The 19,847-nt window shown below is 37.7% G+C and overlaps 1 protein-coding gene across 2 annotated transcripts; it reads right to left on the bottom strand.

The window, feature by feature from the left end:
* Nucleotides 1-599: 599 nt before the first annotated feature.
* TRA2B (transformer 2 beta homolog) lies at nt 600-19,101 on the bottom strand. 2 transcript variants are annotated; one of them, XM_041731761.1, is made up of 9 exons: nt 18,894-19,101; nt 7,599-7,732; nt 6,415-6,577; nt 5,153-5,341; nt 4,837-4,952; nt 3,920-4,003; nt 2,740-2,799; nt 2,112-2,185; nt 600-1,604 (listed from the first exon to the last, which is right to left on the bottom strand). In XM_041731761.1, exons 1-9 carry the CDS (start codon nt 18,927-18,929, stop codon nt 1,594-1,596), a joined length of 867 nt encoding a protein of 288 aa, XP_041587695.1. In that variant the 5' UTR covers nt 18,930-19,101; the 3' UTR covers nt 600-1,593. The 2 variants fall into 2 exon arrangements, with proteins under 2 accessions (XP_041587695.1, XP_041587696.1); XM_041731762.1 differs by lacking the exon at nt 7,599-7,732 and having other exon boundaries at nt 18,894-19,091.
* Between the last annotated feature and the right edge of the window lie 746 nt (nt 19,102-19,847).

Below are 19,847 nucleotides of genomic sequence, written 5' to 3'. Positions count from 1 at the left end.
ATTAAGTAGGCTCCATGCCCAGCATGGGGCTTGAACTTAACTACCCTGAGATCGAGAATTGCTATGTGCTACCAACTGAGCCAGTCAGGTGACCCTATTATTATTTTCATATGGTTACCTAAGCTGGTGGCAGAATGGCATCATAAATTAAGAGCACAGGCTGTGGATGGAGATCTGCCCACACCCAGATCCTGGCACTGCCATTTTTAATGGCAGCTGTTTAAGTAACTTAAGTTATAGCTCATGGTTGCCTACAGCCTACATGGAGTATGTGTAAAATGTTTTACAAAATACCTTACTTACTGCATTTTACCTTGAACTGGCCATCTTCAGGACAAGTGTAGAGACTAGACTTATTTAATGTAACACCATCCAAATGAAGACAGTCACTCAGGTACCTAACTCCCCTCTTAATATGTGCTTTCCAGGAATGTACAATTTATCTACTTAAAAAAAGCAAAAAAAAAAAAAAAAAAACCAACCACATTTCAGCCCAAGGAATACTGTACAAGGGACTTAAACTATTTAAAAAACCCCTCTAATTAGAAGTAACAAGGTTGAAACAAAATCTTCTATAGGTCAACTGAGTTGTACCAGCCTTTTACTCTTTTCATTTGCATTTATTTAAACACAGTTCTCAAAACATTTGAGTGAAATTGGGCTTCCTTTGGTAAGCAAAGGACCTGAAAATAATATTTAAAAAATGAACAGGCAAAGTCTTCAGTTCATCCACAACACAGGTGTAGTGTTCCCTTCTCTTTCCGAACTCTGAAGCACTCAGTTTTTTCCATAGTCTAAAAGCTAGAAGAACAAGAGTACATTTGTGGTGGAATGTATTTGTCACTTGCTGATAACTAGTTGAAATACCATTATCCCCTTGTAACAGCTTTAAGAAATAGCCTTTTAAAGGCATACATTGTGTACCTCTTTTCTTATCCCCTGCTTTATATAATACAGATTACATAAAGGCTGACAAATCCACATTTATATAAGCATTAAGCATTGGCTGTATTGAAAATTTTTTAGTTCTAATACTAGCAGTACAGGGTTACAGAGCATAATTTTTAACACTTAGTTGCAGGTATAGTAAGTATAGTATGTTTCATGGATTGGAGAAAAATGGGTATTTTTGTCTTGAAATTTACTACTGACAACCTAATCTGAACAGTTCTGCTAAGCATTGATGTTAGAAAGAAAAGTAAAAACCAAACTTTATTGTTGCTTTTTACCATTTGGTAACATTTTTACACACAGGCTTCGATCTTCAGAATACCCTGGATTCAGTAGAAAAACCTTTTAAATGAAGTTTTGTACAATAGAAACTTCTCAGCAGTCAAAATTTAGACTGTAAAAAAATACATGCAAAACATACTTTTCTGAAAACACTTAACTTTGAACAAAGCACCGAACTACACAAATGCAGAATGAAAACAGCATTTCAACTCCACCAAAAGTAGTCATCATAAAAGGTGTAAAAGTCACCTAACTTCACTAGGCACTGTTCACTTTTTAAACAGGAGACAATAAAAAATATTGTCCACAAACAATATCCCAACTTTAGGGTAGGTTTCAGAAAGTCTTCATCTTCATGCTTTAATAGCGACCTAGGAAGAAATAATAATCAGTCTCTTAGTATTGAAGATATTTATCAAGTATACTTTAATGCTGAGACTTTCAGACTATTCTAACCATTAGAAAATTCTATGCATCAGATTCTCTCCTGTAAAAATAGAGGAAGACTCTCATATTAAGGGTTACACTAGAAATCAAAGAACTGACATTAAATAGAAATAGCTAGGGAAGTGTAACTTGACCCACAAGAGCTAAGTTTAAGCCACCCAATTGTTTCCAGGCTGTACAAAATTGGAAGCACTCCCCTGAAAAAAACGCTACAACAAATGGTGACCAGAATGTAGTATACATTTACTATTTTTGAGTTAGCAACAAGAACAAGATTCCAAGATCATTTCAATATACTTCCTTGAAACTTACACACAAAAATGGAGTGTTATAATATAGATAAAACTACCTGAATTAACTCATTATCTGCCATAATTTAAGTTCAAGAAGTTTATTGTAATACATAAAATCGTATCAAGGTAAAAACTTACGAGGTGAGTATGATCGAGATCTAGAACGCGATCTGTATCCTCCACGACTATAGTAAGGAGAAGGTGACCGCCTTCTGTAAACAAATGTCAAAACCATCTAAGACTCCATAGATTGAAGTTAGATTAAATGACAAAGATCACCAATAGTCATGTTATTTTCAAAGTCTGTTTTAAATACAAAAACCACTAAACCCAAACACCTTTTGATGAACTCCCAAAATAAATTTTACTAGTGCTTCAAAGTGGTTTTGTAAGACTTGTATATTCACTTGCTTATTGAGATGCTCATTAAAAGCTAACAAAAATGCAATAGTACAAAAAAAATAGCTATAAGGAATGAAAACTTAAATAAATGCTTATCAGTGACCTTAATTTGTACTACCTCATGCTAAGGTACAAAATAGTGCCACTGAGTAATTACCTAGTATAAGCCCAATTCATTTCTGAAAACATAAAATGAAGCCATGTATACACACTATCACTGGTTCCAGTTTTAGTATTTTATGAATTTCATGCAATCCAATTTGTGTATGCAACTTGTAATTAACTACTAAAACATACTTCTAGTAAAACCAAGTGTCTTTAGGCGAGCCATTTTACTGTGTAGGTTTTAAATCCTCTGCCATACCTGTAAATCTGATCCCTATCTTGAGCAGCTCTCCATCCTCCTCCTCCTCCACCACCTCCTCTGTAAAGGCAGAAAAGCAACACATTTCTTTTTAAAGTTTTAAAAATGATACATTTATACAGTAAAATTAGAACTCCCAGAGAAGTCAAAAGTAGTTTTTAAATAAGTGATTAAGTGCTACCTTTGCCACCCTTTTTACAAACTGGCATAGAGCTCTCTCTGGTGGCTAAAATGAGTAACAGAACAAGTTACATTTCTAAAGTAAATGCTTAACTGAATTAAAACCCCGAAAGTTTAACCTTCTAAGCCCCCACATAGATTTATCCCTAAGTGCCAATTAACACACAAATGTTCTCTCAAAAAAAGTTTTTGTTGGGGATAAAATGCTGGACCATAGTATCAGAAGCATGCTTAAAGGTTTACTTCCACAGATAGTAGGGTTGACCATTTTAACTTCTTTAAACATTCAAAATAACGTACAAAAAAAAAAAAAAAGCCCCCACCTCAATAAGGCACCAAGGGTAACTATTGGGGTCAGTACCTATTATTATACAATTGACATTTTCACAAGCAAGACAGGGTCTAAGTGACCTGCTGCAGCTAAAATAATTTTACCCCATTTTTATCTTCAAAAGTATTCTAAGTATTTCCATACTAACCCCCTAAAGAAAAACATATAAAATCTTTTGGTAGTTAAAAAAAAAAAAAAAAAACCACACAAACTTCTAGCCATTGTTTTGCTAAATTACTGCTCTTTAGCAGTTACTTCTTTGCACTTATAAAGGACTTCAGTTGGTTTACAACTTGACGTTTAAGAAAATACAGGGGGGCAGCCTGGGTGGCTCAGCAGTTTAGCGTCGCCTTCAGTCCAGAGCATGATCCTGGAGACCCAGGATGGAGTCCCACATCAGGCTCCCTGCAAGGAGCCTGCTTCGCCCTGTCTCTCATGAATAAAAATGTAAAAAGAAATTAAAAAAAAAAAATACATGTACATATTAAACGGACTAGACACTTAAACCTTAAAAAAAATCTAGGTTTCTGTATTTAATATATAAAAAGTGATTTTAATAAAGATGAAAACTTAGGTGTAGCACTGCCTTAAATTATGTTGCAACTGATTCAGGAGAAGATACTTCTTTTAATTTTTGGCAACTTAAATCTCATTTTATGGTTACCTTACCTGTATGATCTGCTATAGTAGTCACGATCATCATAGCCTCGATCATATCCTCTGTCATAATAATCCCGACGGCGTGAGCTGCCACTATGAATAATAATATACCTTCATAAGATACCATATGTCTTTCCTTCCCTATTTAACTACATATGACTGTTACTGTTTAAAACTGTTCAGACAATAGCACGATGGCTCATTTGGGTCTTGGAGGCCACAGCTGAGCTCTAAAGACATGACTGGACAACTGCTTCAAGTATAATCTCTTTACTCTCCTTTATTGGGCAAAAAATGAAGATTATTTCCTAATAAATATTACCCTAATTATTAATTCATAGATGGGCCTTTTCTAATAGGAAAGTTAACTGGAAAACAATATTCCTGTTTAAGATTCCACTGATATTAAACACTGTCCTTTCTCTGGCCCCTATAATAATATAAATATATATTAAAAAAAAAAACTAAAAACAACAACAAAAAGCCTTTTGGTTAAGGGATACACACATTCTGCTAACTTGCCTTCAAAAGTTAATTTTTTTAGCCCACATATTCTCCTAGGAGGGAAAATTAAAATATTTGGATGAATGTCATTTCAGAAGTGAGAATATTTACTATAATAAAGACTCCATTATGAAAAAAATGTTCTAATCAAGACTATTAATTACCAATTACAGTGTGCAACACAAGTACCATGTCTTCACTGAATATTCTTTTCAACAGTTTTACCCAGTTAAAAAAAAAAAAAAAAAAAAGATCAGAATGATCTATGGCATTATAGTCTTAGTTTCAAGGACTATAATGTCCTAGTCCATTTATAGTCCTAATGGCAGGACTGGATGAAATGTCAGACTTTCTCCTAGTACATAGAGTTCTTACAGAAAACGCACTCAGCCATCCATCATTATCTTAAGAAGAAAACTTACTAGGTAGGTCTCCCCATGTAAATTCCTGGTGTTGGGGTATGTGGTCTTTTTGTTATAGAGAAATCAACTCTGATCCTACGTCCATCAAGCTCCATTCCATTGGCACGCTCTTTTGCCTTCGAAAGATACATTAAATTATTATGTACACCCTGGACGAAGCCACGAACTATCCACTAAACTATAAATTAGATTTTTCTACATATTTATATGTATAAATAAACATACCCTAAAAAAATTGTCCTTATCCAAGTTCATTAGTACTTAAGAGTCAATAGTAGCACTATTTTACAAAGATACAGGTAGACTTTTAACTTACTTCCTTGGCATCGTCTACATTTTCAAAATATACAAAGGCAAATCCTCTGGAACGCCTAGATTGCTGGTCATATACAATAGACACGTCAGCAATGGGGCCATATTTAGAGAACACTTCTCTTAGATCTCTTTCTGTAGTGTACAAGCTCAATCCAAATACTCCAAGACAGCAGTTGGGGTCAGGATTTGCCTAGAAATGGGAAAATAAATTTTAAACTTTAAAATTTATCATAAACCAAAGTTAAAAGAAATTACCCCAAATGTCACTAATAAAGTAGATTTAAATCAACAATTAGAATTTTTTTTTAAAAAAATATTATTTATTCATGAGAGAGACATGCAGAGGGAAAAGCAGACTCCCTGTGGGGGAGCCCTATGCAGGACTCAGTCACAGAGCTCTGGGATCACGCCCCAAGGCAAAAGCAGACACTCAACTGCTGAGCCACCCAGGCATACCAACAATTAGAATTTAAAATTAGTGTTATGGCAATACCTGCAAGCATTAAAAACAGGCAGAAAAGGAGCACCTCAGTGCTCAGTTGGTTAAGCACCCGACTCTTGATTTTGGCTCACGTCATGATCTCCGGGTTGAGAGCAAGCCCCACATGGGATCCCATGCTAACTATGGAACCTGGTTGAAGAATCCCTCCCTCTGCCCAAGAATGGGCAGAAAAACGGCAAAAAGAAGTTCACCCTCAGAATTAAACCGTGTGTGAATGGAGGAGGAAACAGGGACTCATGTTAGTGAATATCAAAACTGGCATTTTTGTGGTGGGAAACAGGAGGGGTAATTTACCCAAGGGATTCACATCCTAGGAATTTATTCTAAGCATAAGAATAGCATTATCTCTATAAGCTAAAAGGAAAAACATAGTACTCAAAATGAACTCACTTAAAATTAAAATGGGAAAACCAAGAAAGCATTCTAAAAAAATATTAATAAAAGCTAACCCAGAAAACTTCAATAATATTAGTATGGTACATACCAATATGTTATGAGACCTAGCATTAGTATTTTAACAGTAATGCAAAAAGCGGATTTCCTAATTTGATGAGCCGAGCCACACACGGTCATGTCTTGCTTACGAGTGACTGACAGACAAAATGTAGACCATTACATAAGTATCTTTGAAGAGACTGTCCTCAAAACACTAAAAAGTCTCTAAAGAACTCGTGTATTCACTACTAAAGGTCCATTAACAAATATAATCAGTTATTTCAAAACAAAAGGAAACTGCTTCAACGATTATTTTTTCACCTTACCCGATTCCCAACATGACGCCTGCGAGTAGACATGGGAGAGTGACTGTGGCTATGCCGTCTTCGATAATCTCGACTGTAAGACCTGCTACGGGATCGTCTATGGGAGCGGGACCGAGATCTTGATCTTGTATAATGCCTTCGAGAACTTCTTCTGGATCTAGACCTGTAAGACAAAGGCTTCAAGGTCATAACTCAGTAACTGGTAAGATGCAGCTTTCACTTCTAATTAATCTAGAGTTAAAATGATAGAACACAACTCAGACATACACTAACATGAGATCAAGATTTTTCTAATTTATCTAGTCATCTCAATTCTGTTAGGAAGAGCTCCAAACCACTACCAGCTCTCTTCCATTTAAGATAATTAAGATCAAGGAGATCAAAACTAACATGCTCAAGATGAACACTCAAAAATTTCATACTCATAAGACATGTAGCACTTCACACTAGCTTGATTTGTGCCCACTTTCCCCCTCAGAATACCACCCTCTATTTTTCAGCTTCTCCCATTATGCCCACCATTCACTTAAGATAAAATCACCATCACCATAGTTTTCCTTCAGCAGTGTTTTAAAACCAATCAATTGCTCTTAACTACAGTGATCATATGAACTGTCATCTAAATCAGACAGGATACATTTAAGAAAGAAAAGAAGTAGAGTTAATTATGCCTGACAGTAGGCATAAACTGGGGCTTGTCCTGGGCAAAGGAGGACATATAGCCTACTATTCATCAACATTAAAAAAAAAAAAGGCGCTGTGTTAAGATATTTTTGTTTTGTACACACGTATATTAGACTACACCTATTTATCAAGAATTGTAGTTACGAAAGCCAATGTTCTGCAGTCTATCATACCTAAACTCATCATGAATCCTCACAATTCTGAAGAACTACTGCTCTCACTAACTCGCCTTTTAAAGATAAGGAAGTTAAGGTGGAAAAAGGTTAAGTATCTGCCCAAGCCAGAAAAAACAGAGGTAAGATTTGAACCCTAACGCCAAAAGCCCAGGCTCTTAACCACTTAGTCTTCTGTCTCAGAACTTATGATTAAGTTCATTGCTAGTACCAATATTAAATAAGCCAACAAATGATCTAACCCTCTCTATCTTCCTAATTTACAAAGCACACACCAATTTCAAAGCTAAGAGTAACAGAAGAAAATCCCAAGACAGTCTTTCTTACCTAGATTCAGATCTGGACCTGGACTTTGATCTGGAACGCCTGGAATCTTCCTTGGAGCGAGACCTTGCAGGGGTATGCCTTGCAGATTTCCCAGATCCATGAGCACTTCCACTTCTGGAAGCAGAACGGGATTCCTACACGTAGATGTCAAAAGTTTAATTTGTATACTTTCTGGGCAACTTTAAAAACAAATAAGCTGCTGTGAGATAAATGGTGAGGGAAAGCAATCCCCTTCCAAGATAAGAAAAACATAGGTAAGGGCAGGAATTGAATATACCTGGTATATTTACATTGCTCCAACTGACATAGGCCAATTAACTTAAACTTCCACCTTTTCTGGAGCAGGGATAAGAGTTAACTGACCCCACTCTTCAGAAAGGGGTGCCAAAGCCAAGCAGTTAAGGGAACTGTCCAAGGATTGTGTTTTGGGATTGTTACTCCATAAAGACTAGGGTGAGAAAGAATCTTTTTAACTATGACACCTGTACCTTATACCTATATTTCAATCAAGTTGCCATCAATAAAACAAAATCCTTTGAGACTCATAAAACTTACTTTTAAAATTCCTTTTTTTTCCCATAAGACCTCAACTTCAAGTTATATTTATTGAGTGGAGAAAAATCGAGGCAGGGGACAATCTGTTTCAAGTCCTAGCAAAAGGCAGAAACTTAGTGGAAAGCAAGGACCAGCCTGAAGAACACTAAACCTTATTCCATCTAACCATGGTGGGAGGGCCTTAAGAATCTCAAAGCAACCAGATGGAGCCATGGCAGAAAGGTAATAACTGTACAGAAGGAAGAGCTGAAAGAGTGCCAGAAATCTACAGCTTCCCTGGCTAAATGGAGATGAACCAGGGCAAACTGATAGGGATCAAGGAATAACTAACTAGGAAAGGTACATAAAAGACATATTAAAACAAGAACAGATTAAATCAGGGACTCTATCTGGGTCCAGAAAGGGAGTTCAGAATTGTACATAAAAACCAAAGTCTAGGTATATACTGTATAACTTTCCCATCAAAACTAGACTACCTGGTAGATAAGTGGCACAGTAATGAAGATTTCTAAAGAAAGCAGAGAAAGAATGGGTAGTAAATAGGGTAACTGGTTCATCAATGAGCCAAAGCATACAGTCAACTCAGAAAAGACACCCATATAAAATAATGGAACTAAGGAAATATTCTGCCAAGGCACCAAAACAGAAACAGCGGATTAAGAGAACAAACCCACTGAGGCTGATAGCTAAGGTATGTATATCAAAGAAGACACAACCTTATTTCAGGTTATCCAACTTAAGGCATATTAAAAGGCATCAAGTCTAGTAAAGCCTTTCTACCGAAGATAAAGCAGAAATGGCCAGACTCAAAAGGAACCAAAACATTACAGTAAGTCTTTGGAGGGGGGGAAGACAATGTTGAAACTACTGGATAAAAGTGATCACAGGAGACCTCCCTGTGTGGTAGATTTTCAGAGTATTCTGGACATTCTTAAAAAGAATAGCATAGGATATTATAGTTACAGCCTTTTTAGATTACATTCTGTGATCTACAACACGAGGGGAGAAAATTTGAAAGATCACTTCTATGATGCTCAGGGAAAAAAAGTTATATGCAATAAAAAAGAAACTCAAGTTTAGAATAGGAAAGAAAGTAACTCAGCCAGCAAAATGACTTCTGGTCTCTAGGCCTGAAAACAATTCTAGAAAACTTCCCAGGAAGACTTCATTCATTATATAAAACATGGTGTGAAGGCATAAAATGTGACCGCCTCCTCTCCATCCCCCCATGAGTGACTGTAAAAAGATTCAAAGAAAAAGATGATATTCTTATTAGTGAAAACAACTACCTTTAACAACAAGGAATGGTTAAAAGGGTGTACTGCAACTTTAGGGACCCCAATAAATAATCTCTTGGCATTCTCTGAGAAATATTCTGCATACTCAGACATTTTAAAAGCACAATCCACTGCCCTCCTCTCCTTGGACAAAGAAATTCTCAATAGGGGTGTGGTTTCTGACATCACAGGCAAAAGCAAATCCAAAAGAAAAACTAGAAAACAGGGATCCCCAAGGTTAACTGCCTTTGTTTATTCCAATGCTAGAAATGATTACTTCATGGAACGATTATAGCTGTTACTGTAAACCAAAGAAAACATTTTACTCTGGAAAAGAGAGCTGAATATGCTCACCTTAACTCCCAATAAGAGTTAAAAGATTACCAATAAAATACTTGTAGTCAACAAATAGTAAGCCCAGGGGCCAGAATATAAAAGAAGAGAGGATAGAAAGTCAGATCTTTTTAAGCCTCTTGCTTCACTAAACAGAAAAACCTTATTCTAACCTGCTTTACTAGTCTGCTCAAACTAAGAAAGAAGATAAAGGGCCAAAGACACATTAAGCTTTTCTCTCAGGCCCTAAAACTGACTGGCTATATGCATATACGTTTTGTGAGCAATCACTTCTTAGACCAGGAATAGAAACACCAGCCAAAAATGCAAAGACTTTCCCTTTTATATACTGAAGCTTGGTTAGACCAACACCTAAACAATGTCTCCATCTCTTCCTACCTTTCGTGTCAAGGATGTTTCTTAAAGAAGTTAAACCCCTTTTTGTAGTTATGCTGGCCATTAACTGGTTTGAAAACACATATTCAAGAAAATTTAACCTGTCCAGAAGAAAGGAGACCTAAATTAGGCAAATCTAAATAAAACCTTAATCAGTGGGCAAATCTACACAACCAACTGGGAAAGCCTCCTCACAAAGAAAACTCTGAAGTCCACTCACAGGGCTGAAAAATTTTGTGTCAACACCTTAAAACCCTACCAAAAACACTACTCTGGACATTAATACCTCAAGCAAAAGGACCATGAACTTAATAAACATAAAGCCAAAAAATTCCCTGAATTTTTGCTCAGAGAATCAAGCTTTTATAGACTGGATCTTAGTCATATACTAACAATATACAACGTAAAAAGCAGGTCAGGAAAAAACCTAACCCTTTCAGCAAAATAACTTCATCTTCCTATTCCAAGAATGGCTTAGACATTTTTGAAAGAGATGAAGTAGAAACCATGTGAATCATCAAATCATTAAGTTTCTCCTGTATTATTTTAGAAACTGGATTCAGGTATTTAGATTTCAAACAGTGGCTCTTAGAGATAATGCAGCAAACCTACACAGCATTTAAGAACACAGGTCCCTAAACTAAAGCTCATTTTAGTAATTCTGGAGTTGACCATTTCCTAGAAGCACCATACAAGATGCTAATTAAAGCCTAATTATTTATTCAATTTCAGAGTATTATATTTCCTACTTACTGATTTTTCTTGGCAAAAGCATCTTCCTCGAACTTTGTTTCTCTCATTTTCTCTGCTCCACCTGCCCTGGACAAGAGGCCCATCCATCTCCCTCTTACCACCCTAATAACTAGGACAGGGTGAGAGAAGGAGGCACTGTCATACTCCAAGATGCTTTGGCCAAGGGGTGGTGGCGGGGGAAACCCTGAAGGACAGTCCACCAGCATCACTGTTTAGTTTTGCCATATATCTATCCAGCTTTGGCCATTTAATCAATTCCAAAATACTTTCCTTCCACAGAGGCCTAACAGGTCTTTCCTCTTTTGGACAAGGACCTTTCAGATCTCCTGATAAAAGAATACAAGGACTTAAGAGTATCTACTCACATCTCTTTTACCTTAGCTCTCTACCTAATAATCTGTAAGTAATTCAGAATACAAATTAACTTCATGTTACTAATTTATACATGGCAGAAATATTTTACAAATAATTGGGACAAATCAAGTGCCGAATACTACCATAAATGGGAATAATTTTCTTCTCCTTGCAAAACACAAGAATTATAAAAAGTACAAATCTTCCATTGACAATTGGCCCCTAAAAACCTCCAGAAAAGAGGTCCTTCTAGAAATGTCACTTAAGCCACTTTTTCCAAGAGCTAGAAGATCTGACAACTCTCAGAGAAAGTTTTTTTAGGTTATCTTCATTTCAGGAAGGAGAAGTGATACCCTTGGCTTTCCCAACAGAAGACAACTGTTGGTTAGCTACCACTGGATATAATTTTGACCCGTTACCTGTCGCATCCAACTGAAAAGTTAACATTACACTGATCACCTGGTTCTTTTATTCAACTAAAAACACACAGAAGGGGAAATAATAGAACTTTCGAAGTTTTTTTTCCCAGTTAGTGGGAGTGGGGAACCAGAATAAAGCTACTTTATAATCCATACCACTCACATCATTATAACAGTTGTTAATTGCAGAAAATGAGAAAAAGGAATAAAGCGGTTTTCAGAATGAAAAGCAACTACCACTACTGCCACCAAGTTAGAGATCCTGTTCACTTGTGTGACCCACCTCATTCTAAGGGAAGCTACTGTATTTTTTTTTAGCAGTAATCCTAGTCATTCAGCTGGAATAGGCATTAAACAGGAAAGAATTAAGAATCATCCTTGAAAGGTAGGGCCTAAGAGGTCATAGCTTTCCACTATGCCATCTGGAAAGAAAAATTTTCATTAATGGCCAAAAGGAGCTAACTACCCTGTTCGCTAGTTTGCTTAAATTTTGAGAGTTGGTTCTATAATTGTCCTGGCGACAGTCTCTGGGAAAACTATGACAAATATATTCCAACTCTGAAGGTACTCGCTTATGCCCCAGGACCAGCAGAGTCAGATGAAAAAATCTGGAGGGACAACATGAAGCAACTGTTACCCATGCTGGAGAGCTCATTCCTGCCTCATATTTGACTACAAAGGGTTATTTTTTTAAATTGCATTTCAATCATTTGACTAAGAAGTTAAAATTAGAATTACCTAATTTAAACGTTTCCCCTGGAAGGCACTTCTTTGCCCTGTATATATTTTCTTCTATTAAACAAATAATGCATGCATGTTTAGCAAAATATACAGGGACACATAAACAGACTAGTAATTACTTAGCGTAGTGCTTTCTGATTCCAGATTACTTCTTATCTTAACTTCATTTTTATTTCTTTTCTTCATTCTTCCGTTTCAAATTCTGACTTCTTTCATCTTCCCCACTTCACACAAATTGCTCAATATTCTACAAGTGGGACTTCTGGTCTGATAATTAGCATGCATTCTTTCTTTTATTTTTTCAAATTTCAGCTTCACTTATTCCTGAGCTTCAAATACTCATTTATAAAACTTGTCAAATGACGACTTCCGCATTTTCCTTCTTCAACATTAACCTTAATAGAAAAAGAACAGGATGAAGATATTTTAAAACTCCAGGATAAAATCCAGTGCCAAAACTGAAACTAGAAAAAAAATTCCCTTTTTTTGGATTAAAAAAAAAAAGCTAGAATATGCAGCTCAAAAAACTGAAACTAGCTTCCTGTTGGTTCTAAAATATAAGGTATCAACCTCAACTGTCTATTTCAAATAGATTTATCATGCTTAAATTGAATGCGAAGTGCGCAACTGAACATTTGCTGTTCAATCTAACATTTAAGAACTTTACATTTCACACTTCTTACTTATTGTATTCATCAATAGAAAATGTCAAGTGTCAAAAGCACATTTCTAGTCAAAAAATGACACGTTAATACAGAAGTGCAAGAAAGGAAAGCACGGACAATTCATTTGTACAATGATGACAAGGCTCAGGGTTGGAGAGGTTTTACAACTTGTGACTTGTCTAGGTAATAAGGTAACAAAATGTATTTAATGTCACACACTTTTGTACTGCATGTTTAAAGAGCTCTGTAGAAGACAACATTAGGGAAATCAAAATTTGGACTGAAGTGCTCAAAACCCACCCTTAGAAAACTGCTCTAGTGACATTTTAAAATATGAATGGTCTAACTACTAAATTTAGTACTAAAATCATAAAAAGACAAAATCAGGTCAACCAACTACTATATCCATGTAGCTATGAAGGAAAGCAGAACAAACTTGAATCCAACAGTCGTGTTTTCAAAGATTCTTGTAAATTCCCCCTCAATGAACAAAGTATTAAAATCTTCTGCAGTCCAAAGGAGAAAACCTACTTTTTAAAGGTGGCAATATTGGCAGAAAATTATAGCTCACCTCCTGAAATTATTTTAAAAACTCCACATCACTAAACAGATCAAAAAGTATTCTAGTGTCTGTTGAATACCTTCAACAAAATAGTCCTCACAAAACATCCTCATTCTCCTTGTTATCCTGTACTTCACCTTATCTTTCATTTGTTAACAATTTCCTCACTACTAGTTTTATTTTCTTTTGGGGTGAGCAGGGTTAAAGGTTCTTTAAAAAAAAAAAAAAAAGGAAAAAAGCCTTTATATATCCGGGCATAAAGACAACCATGGCTATCGTGGGAAGTGTTGTGATGTCTTTCCTAAGAAAGCACAAATTTCAGTCCAGTTTTTTTAAAAAGTCAATTATTGTTTAGTCCAGGAAAAAATTTAAATAGCTTTTTATTTAAGGGAGTCACAGTAATTGATTTTCTTTTAATATCCATCACTAAAATGTAATGGGAAATGTTTGCTGGCAGCACAAATGTAATCGTGGAATCAGAATGCCCAAGCAGGTTTCCTCTTTAAGGCCACACCTAAGGATAACATACTGATACAGGGCCTTAGATACATAAATATACTAGAACGGAGGCCAAAGCTCTAGGTGTCGGAACTTTTCAATATGGACGCCTTCCTGCCTTTTTAATTATCCCTTCCCAACCATATTCCTTTTATTTTTGAAGATCAAAACATGCTGGTAGATAATGTAAATATTAAGTTTATTTCAACTCAACTACTAACACTAAGCTCAAGTGGCCACTTTAACAAAACCAGACAACTAACTACTGGGGGCTAATGTTATTGTCCATTTGGTTAAGAGATCCTACTTAGAAATAAGCAGAAACTTCTCCCATCATCAGCACAATTTTTAAAATGACTCTAGGGATTACAACCAGAATTCAAATAACTTTTAAAAACGTGTATAAACTCCATAGGTAACTGACAAGGTAATATTTTAAAACCTGAAACAGGGCAAAGAAAAATGTGCTGATCCTGCTATAAATTTAAAGGTTAATGCTCATATCAATGGACTATTTAATTTTCTGTGGTCAAACACTACCAGAAGATTGAGTGGAGAAAAAGCTTCAAAAGACAGAATATTCCTTGGCTCATCTGACTTGTAAGCCCATCTCTTGCATCAATAATAGACTCTGAAAAGGGGCCTCCTACATGCATGCTGCAGTATTGGGCAATCTAAGTTGATCAAACTAGCAATCTGAAAATAACCTCCACAACCCAATTCAAAAAGATTTTGGGGAATCTGAAAACTAATTTGCTATAGTGAAAAGCTCTTTTGGGCTTAATTAAAAATAAAACTAAGTGACACCACCACCTAAAATTCGATGTTAACCCATATCCCCAAAAAACTAAGCTTGAATAAAACACTTAAAATTTTCTGAACATCAATCTCTATTCCCTCTTAAAAAAAAAAAAAAAATCACAAATGAAAACTAATCATAACAGAATGCGAAGGCTCAAAAAATATACACAATTGTAGGTCTGTTATTCTCTTGGGCAAAATGTGAACTATGAAATGTTAAATTTATCACTTAGGTTTTGGGCTTTATTGGAGATAGAGGAAGAAAAGGTAAATGATATTAACATCTCTCATCACCTGATTCCTCTTTAATCGTTTGACAAAACGAGTACTTACCTTGTAATCACTTGTAATTTCAGTTTGAAAATGCCACCTTCTAGTTCCAGATAACATCAACATTAAAACCAAGAAAAATATTCTTCAACCTGGTTTCTTCAAGAGACTTGTACCTAACCAGACTCACAATAAAACAAAGCAAACTATTTCCTCCCACTGGAAATTCAATCCTTTATTAAAGGAACTGGTGCGATGGCTGTAATTCTTTAGAAATAGATTGAGATGCTTCAGTTTTTGAAAATCAGAATTCAAAGTTAGGGGCTAAAAACAAAGAATACAGAAAGACAACCCAAGATTAAGCAGAAGAGAAAAACTGCAGAAATCTGAAAAGCAGTTTGATGGGATGGTATCCAGATGCTAATCATTTCCACAAAGAATAAGACTAAAGACAATGTACCTACATTGCAAATATTACTTCTACAAAAACTATAGCGAATACCCTACCAGAATATTTTCTTAAACTGCTTGCTATTGTAATCTTGACAGCAGGACAGAAATCAAAACCATCTGGTCTATATACAATAGTGTTTCCTGGGTGTCTGAATCTAAAGAAATTACAATCATTAGGAAGGTAGAACATTAAACTAGTAACAAGACCACACAAACATCGCATATCCTAAACATTATGACCATTACTGGTCCTTAAAGATTACCCAAGTATCACCATGTACCTCACCTCCAAACTTGCAGCCAACTCTTATATTCTTACTTGTCCAGATTGTGACATAACTGCTATGAATACTTCTTTTTGCAAAGGTGGTTAACTATTCCCCAAAAATGTTTGCCAGTCATTTTTGGAAAGTACTGGAAAAGAACTATCTCAGAAATGAAAAATTTTATTTTGCACAAGTTCGGCTACATCAAGGAAGTGACTCTAGAGACATTTTAATTTAAATCTATCAACCTTCATGAGAAATGTTCCACAACTACTCTGCCATATCTAAAATGTGATGCGGACAAAAATTCTAGAATATACCGGGAGTACGCATTTAAAACGAAATAGGGGCACACACTGAACCACTGTTCTAAGTGTCAATACATTCACTCAATAGGGGTGATCAAACAGAACAATTTATTGTACACATGCAACCCGCCTATTTAGGAAATGAACTTCTAAAGTTTAAAGAAATGGGGAAAAAAATACTTCCGCAACTATGCTGGGGCTTCAGGAACAGCGACCTCTCAATTCTGGACTGCTAAATTAAGGGAGGGTTGGGTGGGATTCCAGCCAAACCAAGGAGATTTGTTATTACACGTGATTACATTAATGGTACCAATCAGGCTTCTACTAATGATTTACATCAAGTTTGATAGGTTTAAGGGTCTAGAGTGGATTTACTACAATTTTTCAGGCTCCAGAGATGCTATTAGCAGGTATGTCCAAGATTATTACCCTGAATCCAACCTTTTCACGGCTTTCAGTTCAAAGGATGTTTTTAGCCAATCAGACCTGTTACAAACACTTAAGTCTTGTTTATGGCATCATATCTAATCTAATCTGTTCCATTAAGCTTTAGGGTTTGCCAGAGTTCTTTAGGAATCACAACCTTTTTTAAGGTCTATTCTAATCTCTTCTGCTTCCAATACACCAATTGGAAAGCAATCTACATACAAAACAAAATGCCAAATAAAACTACGAAGTTTAGCAATGCTTCCAGGACTCAAAACTCATGTAAGGAAAAAAAAATCAATTTCTAACATGTAATTATAACTTTCCTTTATAAGAATTTAGCGAATACCTAACATGTAAACAAAATTGTGGAAAAAACAAGGATTTATATTTTTAACCAGAAAAAAAATTCAAAAATGCTAAATTATTAGGATGGCAACCCAGAGCTGCCTCAAGCTAGGAATCTACCTTCAACAATTTCCCCCCTTATGTAAAATACGACAATTTATTTTTGGGCAATGTTCGTTTTCACAAGCACACCATTCCAAGTAACTTATTCAGGTATATTCAACTAAGAGCGCTTCTCAGAAACCGGCCATTTTGTATTCTCTTCGTAGCGCAAAAAAGTACTCAGTAATTGTTTAGAAAACCGAAGACTTAAAAGTTACCATTTGCTTCCCCCGTTCCAAACACCGATGACTAGATTCAACCGTATATAGTCAACTAGTAGAATCAGCAATCACTGCTTAACAATTTGTGGGTTGGGTCCAAACTTTCTTACGGTGGACAGCAAGGGCTTAAAAATACTCGTACAGGCACTGATGGTGCAACCAACCGTCTTAAGGCAAAGTGTAAAAAGCCAGTATTCTCTGAATAAGTGAAGCCTCGTTATTCAAATTAAATCAAATTTGGTTCCCAAGTTACACAGTAAATTTTACAAAGTTTCAGGGCCTAAGACAGGAAGTTTTTAAAAATGCCCTCTTAATGAAGGGCCCCAAATCGGTTTCATAGAAGTTTGCTCATGTATTTGAATAGATTTACCTGACGGCCGCTATTGAGATCTTAGGATGGCACTAGAAGGCAAAACTTAAGTCAACTGTCAAAGCACCCAACTTCTTTATCCTTTCCAAGTTAAAAAAAAAAAAAAAAATCAAGTTCTCTGGTGCTTTTCATTAATCTCACTCGAAGAAATTCTCCATATCCTCCGAATGCCCGAGATTTTGACAAGCTTTGTGTATTTTTGCATCTTCATGAATACCCAAGACTTGCAACCACGCTTTACCACACGCTTTTTAAGCCCGGAAGCGGTCTTATTCCCGCAATCTAATGAAACCACTACCGAACTCAACATTTGGGTAAGTGGAGGCAAAGTCAAAGTGTACCAACATAAGCTGTGGCTCACAGAAGTAGAATGCCTCAAAACAAAGGAAATAACGGCGCCATACATGGTTGCCCGTCAGTTTCTTCTACACAGTCCCCTAAAAAATAAATATCTGCTCCATAAAACAAGAAAAGCTCTGTAGCCTCAGGGTGTCGTCCATCGGATACCGATAACGATTGTTTCCTTTGAAAGAAAGCACTTTCGATATCGGAAAAAAGCACTCCCTTTAAGACAAACAAAAAGCCCGCGCGAAACCCCCTCTAACGGGCCCAGAACTGGTCTACCTCGGATTAGTTTCCCCACCGTAAAAGAGGCCCAAGAACACCCCAGACTCCGTCTTTTCGGGGTCCACAAAACGATTCTAAAGCTAAACGATGGGCCAACCCTCCCAGAGAACGCTGCCTTCCTCCCCCCGCTCGGTCTGTGAGGCGCGGGCCCGCCTTGACGCGCGGCTGCTCCGCCATTTTGTGCCTCTGGCAGCGCGCCCGGCCAGCCGGCCCAAGATGGCGGCAGCGAGGCTTCGCAGGAGAGCAACGGCGAAATGAGATACCGCTCCCCTCCCCCAACACCAAGGGGACGCAGCGGCCATTTTTAATCTTTCTCCCCTCTTCTAACGGAAAAAAACCGTCGTCTCGACTTGCGGGCCACACAAACCCGCCAGTGGCCTACTTCGTGACTAACGACACTCTTCGCAAGGGCTTTTAAAACCCCACTCCTGTGCTTCCAAGACTCAGACTTCGGAGTCTAAATCGCCCGTCTCCGGAGCCGAGGCCGACGGGCCTGGGAAGAGATGCAAGCTGGAACCACACTGCCGCCCCCTGCACCACCTCTACGTACCCGCTCGCCGTAGTTCTGCTCGCCGCTGTCGCTCATGACTCCTAGCTGCTGTCGCCGCTCGACGGGCTTCAATCGAAGCTGCCAACCTCTGGCGCCTTCTGTATAGAGGCTCCGCCGCAGCCTCACAGAACGCACGGGCTCCCGAGCCGCCGAGTACCGAAGCGCTCTGCACCGCCTCCGCACGGGCTCTAAGTCTGCCGGACGTGACGCGGCGCTCCTTAAGCCGGCCCCTCCCCTTTCAGAACGCGCGCTTTCTTGGCCCCGCCCCTCGGCGCTCGGTCTTCCCTTTCTAGCGGCGGCGCGTCCGGAACCGGACGTGACGTAAGCCTCGCAGCCCGCCCAGCCCCTCCCACCATCTCTGGGTCTCAGCGAGGCGGGAAAGTAAGCGTGCTGGACGGCCTGCGCCTGCGGTTGGTGGTCGCCGAGGGGCGCGGTGATGTCACCGGCCACGCCCTCATCTCTTCTGGAACTTTCCAGGGAAAGCGTCGTGGCGGTGGGAAGGAGGAGATGCCCTTTTCTCCCATCCTTGATTCCTTTCTTCTGATTTATTAGTTTTTGTGCCGCCTTTTGGTTGGAGAGACCCCATGTCCTTATACTGCGACCCATGGTTTACCGCCTTGCATTTATTTAGCTTCAGTTGTGATGCATCCTTCCTGAAAAAAACCTTCATTTGAGCACCTATTAAATGCTGAAGCACTCTCAGATCTCCAGGTGCTGACATCAGACGCAATCTCTATTCTGAAAGAAGTTAGTGGTCCAGAAAGGAAGAACCGTTAAGCACGGGTGCCAGAGGTGCCTACTGCAATGATGTCACTGGAGGGAAAATTAATTCTTTTTTTTTTTTTTTTTAAGATTTTATTTATTTGTTAGAGACAGAGAGAGAGAGGGGGAGAGGCAGGCTCCATATAGGGAGCCCGACGTGGGACTCGACCCCGGGTCTCCAGGATCAGGTCC

Source organism: Vulpes lagopus, chromosome 17 (assembly GCF_018345385.1).
Source record: "Vulpes lagopus strain Blue_001 chromosome 17, ASM1834538v1, whole genome shotgun sequence".
Classification (NCBI taxonomy): domain Eukaryota; kingdom Metazoa; phylum Chordata; class Mammalia; order Carnivora; family Canidae; genus Vulpes; species Vulpes lagopus.
The sequence above is the reverse complement of the archived record's forward strand: the minus strand, read 5'-3'. Positions and strand labels throughout refer to the sequence as shown.